At 44.1% G+C, this 15,519-nt stretch overlaps 1 protein-coding gene across 2 annotated transcripts in view; it reads left to right on the top strand.

The window, feature by feature from the left end:
- LOC110528667 (centromere protein P) overlaps window positions 1–15,519 on the top strand; it is a 179,863-nt gene that overhangs the window by 28,073 nt on the left and 136,271 nt on the right. For both annotated transcript variants that reach the window (XM_021610800.2, XM_021610799.2), the window contains exon 6: window positions 8,753–8,849. In XM_021610800.2, the coding sequence (XP_021466475.2) occupies window positions 8,753–8,849 (97 nt within the window). The remainder of the gene's footprint in view (window positions 1–8,752; window positions 8,850–15,519) is intronic.

Raw genomic sequence — 15,519 nt, 5'->3', positions numbered from 1 at the left:
GCTGTGTTTATATACCACCCAGATACACTGTAGACAGGATGCTGTGTTTATATACCACCCAGATACACTGTAGACAGGATGCTGTGTTTATATACCACCCAGATACACTGTAGACAGGATGCTGTGTGTATATACAGATACACTGTAGACAGGATGCTGTGTGTATATACCACCCAGATACACTGTAGACAGGATGCTGTGTTTATATACCACCCAGATACACTGTAGACAGGATGCTGTGTTTATATACCACCCTGATACACTGTGGACAGGATGCTGTGTGTATATACCACCCAGATACACTGTAGACAGGATGCTGTGTGTATATACTACCCAGATACACTGTGGACAGGATGCTGTGTGTATATTCCACCCTGATACACTGTAGACAGGATGCTGTGTGTATATACTACCCAGATACACTGTAGACAGGATGCTGTGTGTATATACCACCCTGATACACTGTAGACAGGATGCTGTGTGTATATACCACCCAGATACACTGTAGACAGGATGCTGTGTGTATATACAGATACACTGTAGACAGGATGCTGTGTGTATATACCACCCTGATACACTGTAGACAGGATGCTGTGTTTATATACCACCCTGATACACTGTAGACAGGATGCTGTGTGTATATACCACCCAGATACACTGTAGACAGGATGCTGTGTGTATATACCACCCTGATACACTGTAGACAGGATGCTGTGTTTATATACCACCCTGATACACTGTAGACAGGATGCTGTGTGTATATACCACGCTGATACACTGTAGACAGGATGCTGTGTGTATATACCACCCTGATACACTGTAGACAGGATGCTGTGTTTATATACCACCCTGATACACTGTAGACAGGATGCTGTGTGTATATACAGATACACTGTAGACAGGATGCTGTGTGTATATACCACCCTGATACACTGTAGACAGGATGCTGTGTTTATATACCACCCTGATACACTGTAGACAGGATGCTGTGTGTATATACCACCCTGATACACTGTAGACAGGATGCTGTGTGTATATACCACCCTGATACACTGTAGACAGGATGCTGTGTTTATATACCACCCAGATACACTGTAGACAGGATGCTGTGTGTATATACCACCCATATACACTGTAGACAGGATGCTGTGTGTATATACAGATACACTGTAGACAGGATGCTGTGTGTATATACCACCCTGATACACTGTAGACAGGATGCTGTGTGTATATACAGATACACTGTAGACAGGATGCTGTCCTTTATATACCACCCAGATACACTGTAGACAGGATGCTGTCCTTTATATACCACCCTGATACACTGTGGACAGGATGCTGTGTTTATATACCACCCAGATACACTGTAGACAGGATGCCATGTTTATATACCACCCAGATACACTGTAGACAGGATGCTGTGTGTATATACCACCCAGATACACTGTGGACAGGATGCTGTGTGTATATACCACCCTGATACACTGTAGACAGGATGCTGTGTTTATATACCACCCAGATACACTGTAGACAGGATGCTGTGTGTATATACCACCCTGATACACTGTAGACAGGATGCTGTGTTTATATACCACCCTGATACACTGTGGACAGGATGCTGTGTTTATATACCACCCAGATACACTGTAGACAGGATGCTGTGTGTATATACAGATACACTGTAGACAGGATGATGTGTGTATATACCACCCAGATACACTGTGAACAGGATGCTGTGTGTATATACAGATACACTGTAGACATGATGCTGTGTGTATATACTACCCTGATACACTGTAGACAGGATGCTGTGTGTATATACCACCCAGATACACTGTGGACAGGATGCTGTGTTTATATACCACCCAGATACACTTTAGACAGGATGCTGTGTGTATATACCACCCTGATACACTGTAGACAGGATGCTGTGTGTATATACCACCCTGATACACTGTAGACAGGATGATGTGTGTATATACCACCCAGATACACTGTGGACTGGATGCTGTGTGTATATACCACCCAGATACACTGTAGACAGGATGCTGTGTGTATATACCACCCTGATACACTGTGGGATGCTGTAGTCATTACGCTGCTTCGTTTCTCAGTGTTGTTTGAGTGGGTTTAATTATTTGTCAGGGCCTTGCCATGTTTCCATCACACCTTTTTTTTTGCTTTTCTTCCCCTGATTGGAGCTGAGCAGAGCGGGGAACAGAGTTTGGGCTCCATAGCAGTGGAAACTTCTTCCCGATGTCTCTCAGGCTGGGGGACCTGGCTGACAACATCTGTGGAAAGTTTCTAGAAATGTCAGAGGAGCCTCATCCGACAAGGGGCTGCTGAGGAGGGATTGTACTTTAAATATGGGGCGGAGTTACTATTTTTTTCTGTATCTTGGATATTCCTGCAAGCATCTCACCTGTAGTTTTCAATTTCCAACAAAACTCAATGTTGTTTTTGTGATTGTGATAATGTGGTGCATTAAGTGACAGCTTAAATTCAGTTTTAAATTGTGCCATGACAGGTATGTTAAAAAATAAATACAAATTTAAGCAGGGAGTCACCATTTGAGACCAGGATCTCTTTCACAAAGGAGTCCTGCATATATAATTTCATAAGACAAACTCTCAAATCAAATACTGTACAAAACCAGTCAAATACAGCACAATACAAATATTCAAGGTAAACTATTAAATTCCTCAAGAAGGGCCCCCCCCCCCCACCTTTAAAAGAAAGGTATTTTAATTTAAATAAAGCGCCACAATGATTTTTATGATCTAAGCAATTTAACACATCATCTAGAAAGAACGTAGCAGCTGAAATGGACTAAAACCAGATTGGTGCATATTTAGAATAGAATGCCAAGTTTAAAAAAAAGTTCTTAGCTGACAGTTGGCCAAAGATTCTAGTTCTTTGGAAAGGCAAGATAACTACTGTCCATTTTCCAAGTCATCTTCAGTACCACTCAAAAGCTTGGACTCATTCAAGGGTTTTTCTTTATTTTCTACATTGTAGAATAATAGTGAAGACATCAAAACTATGAAATAACACATATGCAATCATGTAGTAACTAAAATAAAAAGTTTTAAATCATAATATTTTAGATATGGGATTCTTCAAAGTAGCCACCCTTTGCCTTGATGACAGCTTTGGACATTCTTGGCATTCTCTCAAACAGCTTTTTATTTTTTTTACATTGATTTTTAGCTCCAAGATATAACATGTTTGAAAAGAAAATAGACAATGTGTATGTGGAAGTGCATCGTTCTCTACAGTCTGTTTAGAGGTGAATAAAGTACTCCCTCTAGTGGAATTCGAGGAATTTCCGTAAATCAAATCAAATCAAATGTATTTATATAGCCCTTCGTACATCAGCTGATATCTCAAAGTGCTGTATAGAAACCCAGCCTAAAACCCCAAACAGCAAGCAATGCAGGTGTAGAAGCACGGTGGCTAGGAAAAACTTCCTAGAAAGGCCAAAACCTAGGAAGAAACCTAGAGAGGAACCAGGCTATGTGGGGTGGCCAGTCCTCTTCTGGCTGTGCCGGGTGGAGATTATAACAGAACATGGCCAAGATGTTCAAATGTTCCTAAATGACCAGCATGGTCAAATAATAATAAGGCAGAACAGTTGAAACTGGAGCAGCAGCACGGTCAGGTGGACTGGGGACAGCAAGGAGTCATCATGTCAGGTAGTCCTGGGGCATGGTCCTAGGGCTCAGGTCAGTTGAAACTGGAGCAGCAGCATGGTCAGGTGGACTGGGGACAGCAAGGAGTCATCATGTAAGGTAGTCCTGGGGCATGGTCCTAGGGCTCAGGTCCTCAGAGAGAGAGAGAGAGAGAGAGAGAGAAGGAGAGAATTAGAGAACGCACACTTAGATTCGCACAGGACACCGAATAGGACAGGAGAAGTACTCCAGATATAACAAACTGACCCTAGCCCCCCCGACACATAAACTACTGCAGCATAAATACTGGAGGCTGAGACAGAAGGGGTCAGGAGACACTGTGGCCCCATCCGAGGACACCCCCGGACAGGGCCAAACAGGAAGGATATAACCCCACCCACTTTGCCAAAGCACAGCCCCCACACCACTAGAGGGATATCTTCAAACACCAACTTACCATCCTGAGACAAGGCTGAGTAGAGCCCACAAAGACCTCCGCCACGACACAACCCTAAGGGGGGGGCCAACCCAGACAGGATGACCACATCATTGAATCAACCCACTCAGGTGACGCACCCCCTCCAGGGACGGCATGAGAGAGCCCCAGTAAGCCAGTGACTCAGCCCCTGTAATAGGGTTAGAGGCAGAGAATCCCAGTGGAAAGAGGGGAACCGGCCAGGCAGAGACAGCAAGGGCGGTTCGTTGCTCCAGAGCCTTTCCGTTCACCTTCCCACTCCTGGGCCAGACTACACTCAATCATATGACCCACTGAAGAGATGAGTCTTCAGTAGAGACTTAAAGGTTGAGACCGAGTTTGCGTCTCTGACATGGGTAGGCAGACCGTTCCATAAAAATGGAGCTCTATAGGAGAAAGCCCTGCCTCCAGCTGTTTGCTTAGAAATTCTAGGGACAATTAGGAGGCCTGCGTCTTGTGACCGTAGCGTACGTGTAGCTATGTACGGCAGGACCAAATCAGAGAGATAGGTAGGAGCAAGCCCATGTAATGCTTTGTAGGTTAGCAGTAAAACCTTGAAATCAGCCCTTGCCTTGACAGGAAGCCAGTGTAGAGAGGCTAGCACTGGAGTAATATGATACATTTTTTTGGTTCTAGTCAGGATTCTAGCAGCCGTATTTAGCACTAACTGAAGTTTATTTAGTGCTTTATCCGGGTAGCCGGAAAGTAGAGCATTGCAGTAATCTAACCTAGAAGTGACAAAAGCATGGATTAATTTTTCTGCATCATTTTTGGACAGAAAGTTTCTGATTTTTGCAATGTTACGTAGATGGAAAAAAGCTGTCCTTGAAATGGTCTTGATATGTTCTTCAAAAGAGAGATCAGGGTCCAGAGTAACGCCGAGGTCCTTCACAGTTTTATTTGAGGCGACTGTACAACCATTAAGATTAATTGTCGGATTCAACAGAAGATCTCTTTGTTTCTTGGGACCTAGAACAAGCATCTCTGTTTTGTCCGAGTTTAAAAGTAGAAAGTTTGCAGCCATCCACTTCCTTATGTCTGAAACACATGCTTCTAGCAAGGGCAATTTTGGGGCTTCACCATGTTTCATTGAAATGTACAGCTGTGTGTCATCCGCATAGCAGTGAAAGTTAACATTATGTTTTCGAATAACATCCCCAAGAGGTAAAATTTATAGTGAAAACAATAGTGGTCCTAAAACGGAACCTTGAGGAACACCGGAATTTACAGTTGATTTGTCAGAGGACAAACCATTCACAGAGACAAACTGATATCTTTCCGACAGATAAGATCTAAACCAGGCCAGAACTTGTCCGTGTAGACCAATTTGGGTTTCCAATCTCTCCAAAAGAATGTGGTGATTGATGGTATCAAAAGCAGCACTAAGGTCTAGGAGCACGAGGACAGATGCAGAGCCTCGGTCCGATGCCATTAAAATGTCATTTACCACCTTCACAAGTGCCGCCTCAGTGCTATGATGGGGTCTAAAACCAGTGAGTTGCTGTGCAACAGCCTTTTCTAAATTTTTTGAGAGGAATGGAAGATTCGATATAGGCCGATTTTAGTTTTTTATATTTTCTGGGTCAAGGTTTGGCTTTTTCAAGAGAGGCTTTATTACTGCCACTTTTAGTGAGTTTGGTACACATCCGGTGGATAGAGAGCCGTTTATTATGTTCAACATAGGAGGGCCAAGCACAGGAAGCAGCTCTTTCAGTAGTTTAGTTGGAATAGGGTCCAGTATGCAGCTTGAAGGTTTAGAGGCCATGATTATTTTCATCATTGTGCCAAGAGATATAGTACTAAAACACTTGAGCGTCTCTCTTGATCCTAGGTCCTGGCAGAGTTGTGCAGACTCAGGACAACTGAGCTTTGAAGGAATACGCAGATTTAAAGAGGAGTCTGTAATTTGCTTTCTAATAATCATAATCTTTTCCTCAAAGAAGTTCATGAATTTATCACTGCTAAAGTGAAAATCATCCTCTCTTGGGGAATGCTGCTTTTTAGTTAGCTTTGCGACACTATCAAAAAGGAATTTCGGATTGTTCTTATTTTCCTCAATTAAGTTAGAAAAATAGGATGATCGAGCAGCAGTAAGGGCTCTTCGGTACTGCACAGTACTGTCTTTCCAAGCTAGTCGGAAGACTTTCAATTTGGTGTGGCGCCATTTCCGTTCCAATTTTCTGGAAGCTTGCTTCAGAGCTCGGGTATTTTCTGTGTAACAGGGAGCTAGTTTCTTATGAGAAATGTTTTTAGTTTTTAGGGGTCCAACTGCATCTAGGGTATTGCGCAAGGTTAAATTGAGTTCCTCAGTTAGGTGGTTAACTGATTTTTGTCCTCTGGCCTCCTTGGGTAGACAGAGGGAATCTGGAAGGACATCAAGGAATCTTTGTGTTGTCTGTGAATTTATAGCACGACTTTTGATGTTCCTTGGTTGGGGTCTGAGCAGATTATTTGTTGCAATTGCAAACGTAATAAAATGGTGGTCCGATAGTCCAGGATTAAACTATTCTTTGCGGCAAAAAAGTTATTAAAAGCACCACAAATGTCTATTATGGGACCAGAGACTGTCACAACCTGTTGGGGGCAATGAGGGTGGGAGTGGGTTCAGAGATTTGTATGTTCTTTCCAGATGCTTGCTGGATTCCCACCATTTCTCAGATACACAATTTAAAGAAGTTAAAGTTGACTTTGCTTTTCTAACAAGTGAGCTACATCTATTTCTCGAACGTCTGAAGGACTGCCAGTCGGACGTAGTATCAGTCTATCTTGCTGTAGCCCAAGCTACTTTTACTTCCTGTAATTTTTCAGACAATTCATGCGCGAACCAAGGGTTTGATATGTCCTTTACGCGTTTTTATACGGAGCATCTGTAGGTAGCCTAGTGGTTAGAGTGTAGAGGTGGCAGGTAGCCTAGTGGTTAGAGTGTAGAGGAGGCAGGTAGCGTAGTGGTTAGAGTGCAGAGGTGGCAGGTAGCCTAGTGGTTAGAGTGTAGAGGTGGCAGGTAGCCTAGTGGTTAGAGTGTAGGGGCGGCAGGTAGCCTAGTGGTTAGAGCGTTGGGCTAGAACAAATCCCAGAGCTGACGAGGTAAAAATCTGTCGTTCTGCCCCTTGTAAATAAGAATTTGTTCTTAACTGACTTGCCTAGTTAAATAAAGGTATAAAAAATTATCTGCAACAATGTTAAACAGAGAAGTTAAACAATTTAGGCAGAGTTCCTCTGTCTAGTATCTGTTCTTTTGCCCATCTTAATCTTTTCTTTTTATTGGCCAGTCTGAGATATGGCTTTTTCTTTGCAACTCTGCCTAGAAGGCCAGCATCCCAGAGTCGCCTCTTCACTGTTGACGTTGAGACTGGTGTTTTGTGGTTACTATTTAATGAAGCTGCCAGTTGAGGACTTGAGAGGCGTCTGTTTCTCAAACTAGACTCTCTAATGTACTTGTCCTCTTGCTCAGTTGTGCACCGGGGCCTCCCACTCCTCTTTCTATTCTGGTTAGAGCCAGTTTGCACTGTTCTGTGAAGGGAGTAGTACACAGCGTTGTACAAGATCTTCAGTTTCTTGGAAATTTCTCGCATAGAATAGCCTTAATTTCTCAGTACAAGAATATACTGACGAGTTTCAGAAGAAAGGTTTTTGTTTCTGGCCATGTTGAGCCTGTAATCGAACCCACAAATGCTGATGCTCCAGATACTCAACTAGTCTAAATAAGGCCAGTTTTAATGCTTCTTTAATCAGAACAACAGTTTTCAGCTATGCGAAACATAGTTGCAAAATGGTTTTGCAAAATGGTAGCCTTTTTTAAATGATAAACTTGGATTAGCTAACACAACGTGCCCTTGGAACACAGGAGTAATGGTTGCTGATAATGGACCTCTGTACTCCTATGTAGATATTCCATTAAAAATCAATTGTTTCCAGCTACAATAGTAATTTACAACATTAACAATGTCTACACTGTATTTCTGATCAATTTGATGTTATTTTAACGGACATTTTTTTTCTGCTTTTCTTTCAAACACAAGGACATTTCTAAGTGACCCCAAACTTTTGAATGGTATTGTGAATCTGATACTGGCATCAACCAATTCATATTACCCAATTATCAAATATTAATAATTCAGATTTAGCGTTGTCTGACAGTAATTCAGATTTAGCTCAGTCTGACAGCAATTCAGATTTAGCTCAGTCGGACAGTAATTCAGATTTAGCTCAGTCAGACAGTAATTCAGATTTAGCTCAGTCTGACAGCAATTCAGATTTAGCTCAGTCGGACAGTAATTCAGATTTAGCTCAGTCGGACAGTAATTCAGATTTAGCTCAGTCGGACAGCAATTCAGATTTAGCTCAGTCGGACAGCAATTCAGATTTAGCTCAGTCGGACAGCAATTCAGATTTAGCTCAGTCGGACAGCAATTCAGATTTAGCTCAGTCGGACAGCAATTCAGATTTAGCTTGATTTCAAATCGCAGAGGACAAGTAGGACCTGCTATTGTTGTGGATAGTGTTCAGTGATAATGTATGATAATGTACCGTGTAAATATGTGATAATGACAGGGATAATGTAGGGTTCGGGTGACCTGACTAAACAGTGTTTTATGTTTTCTTGCAGAGTGGAGGACAAGAGAGACCTGCTGCTGTTTTTCAGGACCCTCAGGAGGTTCTCTGACAGATGTGAAGACAGACGCAGAACATTCCAGCACTTCCAGGTAGGACTTTACTTCGTCCTTTTTTACTGCTCGTATAGATCACACCTGCCTCAAGGTATCGTCTTCCAGTCCAGGTATGACTGCCGTTAAACACTCCCCTAGTTGTTGTCACAATGGGCAGGTCCATCTGGTATATCCTGCATAAACACTCACCTAGTTGCTGTCACAATGGGCAGGTCCATCTGGTATATCCTGCATAAACACTCACCTAGTTGCTGTCACAATGGGCAGGTCCATCTGGTATATCCTGCATAAACACTCACCTAGTTGCTGTCACAATGGGCAGGTCCATCTGGTATATCCTGCATAAACACTCCCCTAGTTGTTGTCACAATGGGCAGGTCCATCTGGTATATCCTGCATAAACACTCACCTAGTTGCTGTCACAATGGGCAGGTCCATCTGGTGTATCCTGCATAAACACTCACCTAGTTGCTGTCACAATGGGCAGGTCCATCTGGTGTAACCTGCATAAACACTCCCCTAGTTGTTGTCACAATGGGCAGGTCCATCTGGTATATCCTGCATAAACACTCCCCTAGTTGTTGTCACAATGGGCAGGTCCATCTGGTGTATCCTGCATAAACACCCCCCTAGTTGCTGTCACAATGGGCAGGTCCATCTGGTGTATCCTGCATAAACACTCCCCTAGTTGCTGTCACAATGGGCAGGTCCATCTGGTATATCCTGCATAAACACTCCCCTAGTTGCTGTCACAATGGGCAGGTCCATCTGGTATATCCTGCATAAACACTCCCCTAGTTGTTGTCACAATGGGCAGGTCCATCTGGTATATCCTGCATAAACACCCCCCTAGTTGCTGTCACAATGGGCAGGTCCATCTGGTATATCCTGCATAAACACCCCCCTAGTTGTTGTCACAATGGGCAGGTCCATCTGGTGTATCCTGCGTAAACACTCCCCTAGTTGCTGTCACAATGGGCAGGTCCATCTGGTGTATCCTGCATAAACACTCCCCTAGTTGTTGTCACAATGGGCAGGTCCATCTGGTATATCCTGCATAAACACTCCCCTAGTTGCTGTCACAATGGGCAGGTCCATCTGGTGTATCCTGCATAAACACTCCCCTAGTTGTTGTCACAATGGGCAGGTCCATCTGGTATATCCTGCATAAACACTCCCCTAGTTGCTGTCACAATGGGCAGGTCCATCTGGTGTATCCTGCATAAACACCCCCCTAGTTGCTGTCACAATGGGCAGGTCCATCTGGTGTATCCTGCATAAACACTCCCCTAGTTGTTGTCACAATGGGCAGGTCCATCTGGTGTATCCTGCATAAACACTCCCCTAGTTGTTGTCACAATGGGCAGGTCCATCTGGTGTATCCTGCATAAACACTCCCCTAGTTGTTGTCACAATGGGCAGGTCCATCTGGTGTATCCTGCATAAACACTCCCCTAGTTGTTGTCACAATGGGCAGGTCCATCTGGTGTATCCTGCATAAACACTCCCCTAGTTGTTGTCACAATGGGCAGGTCCATCTGGTGTATCCTGCATAAACACTCCCCTAGTTGTTGTCACAATGGGCAGGTCCATCTGGTGTATCCTGCATAAACACTCCCCTAGTTGTTGTCACAATGGGCAGGTCCATCTGGTGTATCCTGCATAAACACTCCCCTAGTTGTTGTCACAATGGGCAGGTCCATCTGGTGTATCCTGCATAAACACTCCCCTAGTTGTTGTCACAATGGGCAGGTCCATCTGGTGTATCCTGCATAAACACCCCCCTAGTTGCTGTCACAATGGGCAGGTCCATCTGGTGTATCCTGCATAAACACTCCCCTAGTTGCTGTCACAATGGGCAGGTCCATCTGGTGTATCCTGCATAAACACCCCCCTAGTTGCTGTCACAATGGGCAGGTCCATCTGGTGTATCCTGCATAAACACTCCCCTAGTTGTTGTCACAATGGGCAGGTCCATCTGGTGTATCCTGCATAAACACTCCCCTAGTTGTTGTCACAATGGGCAGGTCCATCTGGTGTATCCTGCATAAACACTCCCCTAGTTGCTGTCACAATGGGCAGGTCCATCTGGTGTAACCTGCATAAACACTCCCCTAGTTGCTGTCACAATGGGCAGGTCCATCTGGTGTATCCTGCATAAACACTCCCCTAGTTGCTGTCACAATGGGCAGGTCCATCTGGTGTAACCTGCATAAACACTCCCCTAGTTGCTGTCACAATGGGCAGGTCCATCTGGTGTATCCTGCATAAACACCCCCCTAGTTGCTGTCACAATGGGCAGGTCCGTCTGGTGTATCCTGCATAAACACTCCCCTAGTTGTTGTTACAATGGGCAGGTACATCTGGTGTAACCTGCATAAACACCCCCCTAGTTGTTGTCACAATGGGCAGGTCCATCTGGTGTATCCTGCATAAACACTCCCCTAGTTGTTGTTACAATGGGCAGGTCCATCTGGTGTAACCTGCATAAACACCCCCCTAGTTGCTGTCACAATGGGCCGGTCCATCTGGTGTAACCTGCATAAACATATTCAAGCTGCAAGGTTGCTGCAGAATCCCACTACAACAATTTAGTCAGACTAGAAACGCATATCCGTGAATGCTGAAGCCAGACACTCAAATGTTCAAATTGAAGATGATAGGGAATGTGTTGAAGATGATAGAGAATGTGTTGAAGATGATAGAGATTGTGTTGGAAGATGATAGAGAATGTGTTTGAAGATGATAGAGAATGTGTTGAAGGTGATAGAGAATGTGTTGAAGGTGATAGAGAATGTGTTGAAGATGATAGAGATTGTGTTGGAAGATGATAGAGAATGTGTTTGAAGATGATAGAGAATGTGTTGAAGGTGATAGAGAATGTGTTGAAGGTGATAGAGAATGTGTTGAAGGTGATGGAGATTGTGTTGGAAGATGATAGAGAATGTGTTTGAAGATGATAGAGAATGTGTTTGAAGATGATAGAGAATGTGTTGAAGGTGATAGAGAATGTGTTGAAGGTGATAGAGAATGTGTTGAAGGTGATAGGGAATGTGTTGAAGGTAATAGAGAATGTGTTTGAAGATGATAGAGATTGTGTTGGAAGATGATAGAGAATGTGTTGAAGGTGATAGAGAATGTGTTGAAGGTGATAGAGAATGTGTTGAAGGTGATAGAGAATGTGTTGAAGATGATAGAGATTGTGTTGGAAGATGATAGAGAATGTGTTGGAAGATGATAGAGAATGTGTTGGAAGATGATAGAGATTGTGTTGGAAGATGATAGAGATTGTGTTGGAAGATGATAGAGAATGTGTTGGAAGATGATAGGGAATGTGTTGAAGATGATGGAGAATGTGTTGAAGGTGATGGAGAATGTGTTGAAGGTGATGGAGAATGTGTTGAAGGTGATAGAGAATGTGTTGAAGGTGATAGAGAATGTGTTGAAGGTGATAGAGAATGTGTTGAAGGTGATAGAGAATGTGTTGAAGGTGATAGAGAATGTGTTGAAGATGATAGGGAATGTGTTGAAGGTGATAGGGAATGTGTTGAAGATGATAGGGAATGTGTTGAAGGTGATAGGGAATGTGTTGAAGATGATAGGGAATGTGTTGAAAATGATAGGGAATGTGTTGGAAGGTGACACCTTCACCTTTGGCCACCTTTTGAATAAGCACAAGCAGTATCTGAACGTTCGATATCCCAGTGAGCCCCAAGGGAATATCTGACAAGGAAAAGAGAGAAGAAAAAAAACCTGAGTTTGGAAGTGTAGATAATCTAGGAATGTTAAGTGTTGGTCTCCTGACCCTGCCTGGTAGTTACAGAGCCTGTTCCAACAAAGAAGGATGGTTTAGACTGGTTTAGACTGGTATCTATTCTTCTATTGTCAACATTTTGAACTTATTTAAACTTTTATCCTCCCAATACACATAAAGACAGGAAATTGACTGAACAGTCGTTTCCACCGTCGTTCGTCCAACGTATGACTTCGACAGAGAAACAGTCGGCTTCTGTGTTTTTGTCTGAACACTTCTTGGGTGGGAAGTGAGATGGTTGCATTCTGCTGATATCGCTATGTTCCTAGACGTTATCTGATCAATGATTTACTGTGATAGTGTTCAAAAATGGTTCACAGCTGTATCGTCATACCTTAGCCAACCTGTCAAGCTGACAGATGAGCAGTAGTCTCATAGTGCCTGACTTCACACCGTACCGTCCTCCCGACTTCACACCGTACCGTCCTCCCGACTTCACACCGTACCCTCCTCCCGACTTCACACCGTACCCTCCTCCCGACTTCACACCGTACCCTCCTCCCGACTTCACACCGTACCCTCCTCCCGACTTCACACCGTACCCTCCTCCCGACCTCACACCGTACCCTCCTCCCGACTTCACACCGTACCCTCCTCCCGACTTCACACCGTACCCTCCTCCCGACCTCACACCGTATCCTCCTCCCGACCTCACACCGTACCCTCCTCCCGACCTCACACCGTACCCTCCTCCCGACCTCACACCGTACCCTCCTCCCGACTTCACACCGTACCCTCCTCCCGACTTCACACCGTACCCTCCTCCCGACTTCACACCGTACCCTCCTCCCGACTGTCTTTTGAGAATCAGGCTTGACTGGAGAAAAGTAGGAGTCCAGGTTAGATGAGCAGTAAAGCCTGGTTGGATGCCTGTAAAGCCTGGCTGGATGCCTGTTTGGATGCCTGTAAAGCCTGGTTGGATGCCTGGTTGGATGCCTGTAAAGCCTGTTTACCAGTAAAGCCTGGTTGGGTTCCTGTAAAGCCTGGTTGGGTGCCTGTAAAGCCTGGTTGGTTGCCTGTAAAGCCTGGTTGGTTGCCTGTAAAGCCTGGTTGGGTGCCTGTAAAGCCTGGTTGGGTGCCTGTAAAGCCTGGTTGGGTGCCTGTAAAGCCTGGTTGGGTGCCTGTAAAGCCTGGTTGGGTGCCTGTAAAGCCTGGTTGGGTGCCTGTAAAGCCTGTTTGGGTGCCTGTAAAGCCTGGTTGGGTGCCTGTAAAGCCTGGTTGGGTGCCTGTAAAGCCTGGTTGCCAGTCAGCATTTCACTGTAAGCTCTACACCTGTTCTATTCAGCACATGTGACTAATACAATTTGATTTGACAGACAATGATCTGTTGATGAGAGTAACAGGCTCTGTGGCGATTATTACTGTGATCAATAATGTGATCGATGAACTTGTGAACATGATCCAATCAACAGGTTCTGTTCCCCTCTGGCTGTTCAACACGTCAATATAGATGCATACTGCTAAATAACCCAACTGTTACCATATCTGTTATAAACCGAACAAAAATATAAACGCAACATGAAACAATTTCAACGATTCTACTGAGTTACAGTTCATATGAGTAAATCGGTCAATTGAAATAAGTTTATTAGGCCCTAACCTATAGATTTCACATGACTGGACAGGAGTGCAGCCATTGGTGGGCCTGGGAGGGCATAGGCCCACCCACTGGGGAGCCAAGCCAAGCCAAGCCAATCAGAATGAGTTTTTCCACACAAACCGGCTTTCTTATAGACAGAAATACTCCTCAGGTGGCTGGATTATTTTGGCAAGGGAGAAATGCTCACTAACAGGAATGTAAACAAATTGTGTGCAACATTTCAGAGAAAGAAGGTTTTTGTGAGTATGGAACATTTTGTTCAGTGTATAAAGACAATGGTGTCCTATAAGAAAAGCACTAATATCTGATGATATACACAAATGACTGGTGATTGGATGATAGAAATTGATGATAAAACGATTGTGGGGGCTGTCTTGTTAGACTTCAGTGCAGCTTTTGACATTATCGATCATAGTCTGTTGCTGGAAAAATGTGTTATGGCTTTACACCCCCCCCCCTGCTATAATGTGGGTAGAGTGAGTTACCTGTCTAACAGAACACAGAGGGTGTTCTAGAATGGAAGCCTCTCAAAATAAAGGGTTACCTGTCTAACAGAACACAGAGGGTGTTCTAGAATGGAAGCCTCTCAAAATAAAGGGTTACCTGTCTAACAGAACACAGAGGGTGTTCTAGAATGGAAGCCTCTCAAAATAAAGGGTTACCTGTCTAACAGAACACAGAGGGTGTTCTAGAATGGAAGCCTCTCAAATATAATCCAGTTAGAATCAGGAATTCCCTGGAGTACACACTATACACACACATGCACATGGATTTAGTACTGTAGATATGTGGTAGTGGTAGAGTAGGGGCCTGAGGGCAAACAGTGTGTTGGCAATTTATTGTAATGTTTTTAACATTTGAATGAACTGCCTTAATTTTGCTGGACACCAGGAAGAGTAGCTGCTGCCTTGACTTTAACTAATACAAATATACCCATTATATCACTTGTATATACACTGAATGTATATTAAATCACCTTCCTAATATTGAGTTGAACCACCCCACTGGGGGATGGTCTCTGCAAGGTGTCCAAAGCGTTCCACAGGGATGTTGGCCCATGTTGACTCCAATGCTTCCCACAGTTGTGTCAAGTTGGCTGGATGTCCTTTGGGTGGTGGACCATTCTTGATACACACGGGAAACTGTTGAGCGTGAAAAACCCAGCAGCGTTGCAGTTCTTGACACAAACCGGTGCGCCTGGCACCTACTACCATACCCCGTTCAAAGGCACTTAAAGTTGTTGTCTTGCCCGTTCACCTTCTGAATGGCACACATACACAATCCATGTCTCA

This window comes from Oncorhynchus mykiss, chromosome 7, assembly GCF_013265735.2.
Source record: "Oncorhynchus mykiss isolate Arlee chromosome 7, USDA_OmykA_1.1, whole genome shotgun sequence".
NCBI classification, from domain to species: Eukaryota; Metazoa; Chordata; class Actinopteri; order Salmoniformes; family Salmonidae; genus Oncorhynchus; species Oncorhynchus mykiss.
This window is presented reverse-complemented; position numbering and strand designations above follow the sequence as displayed.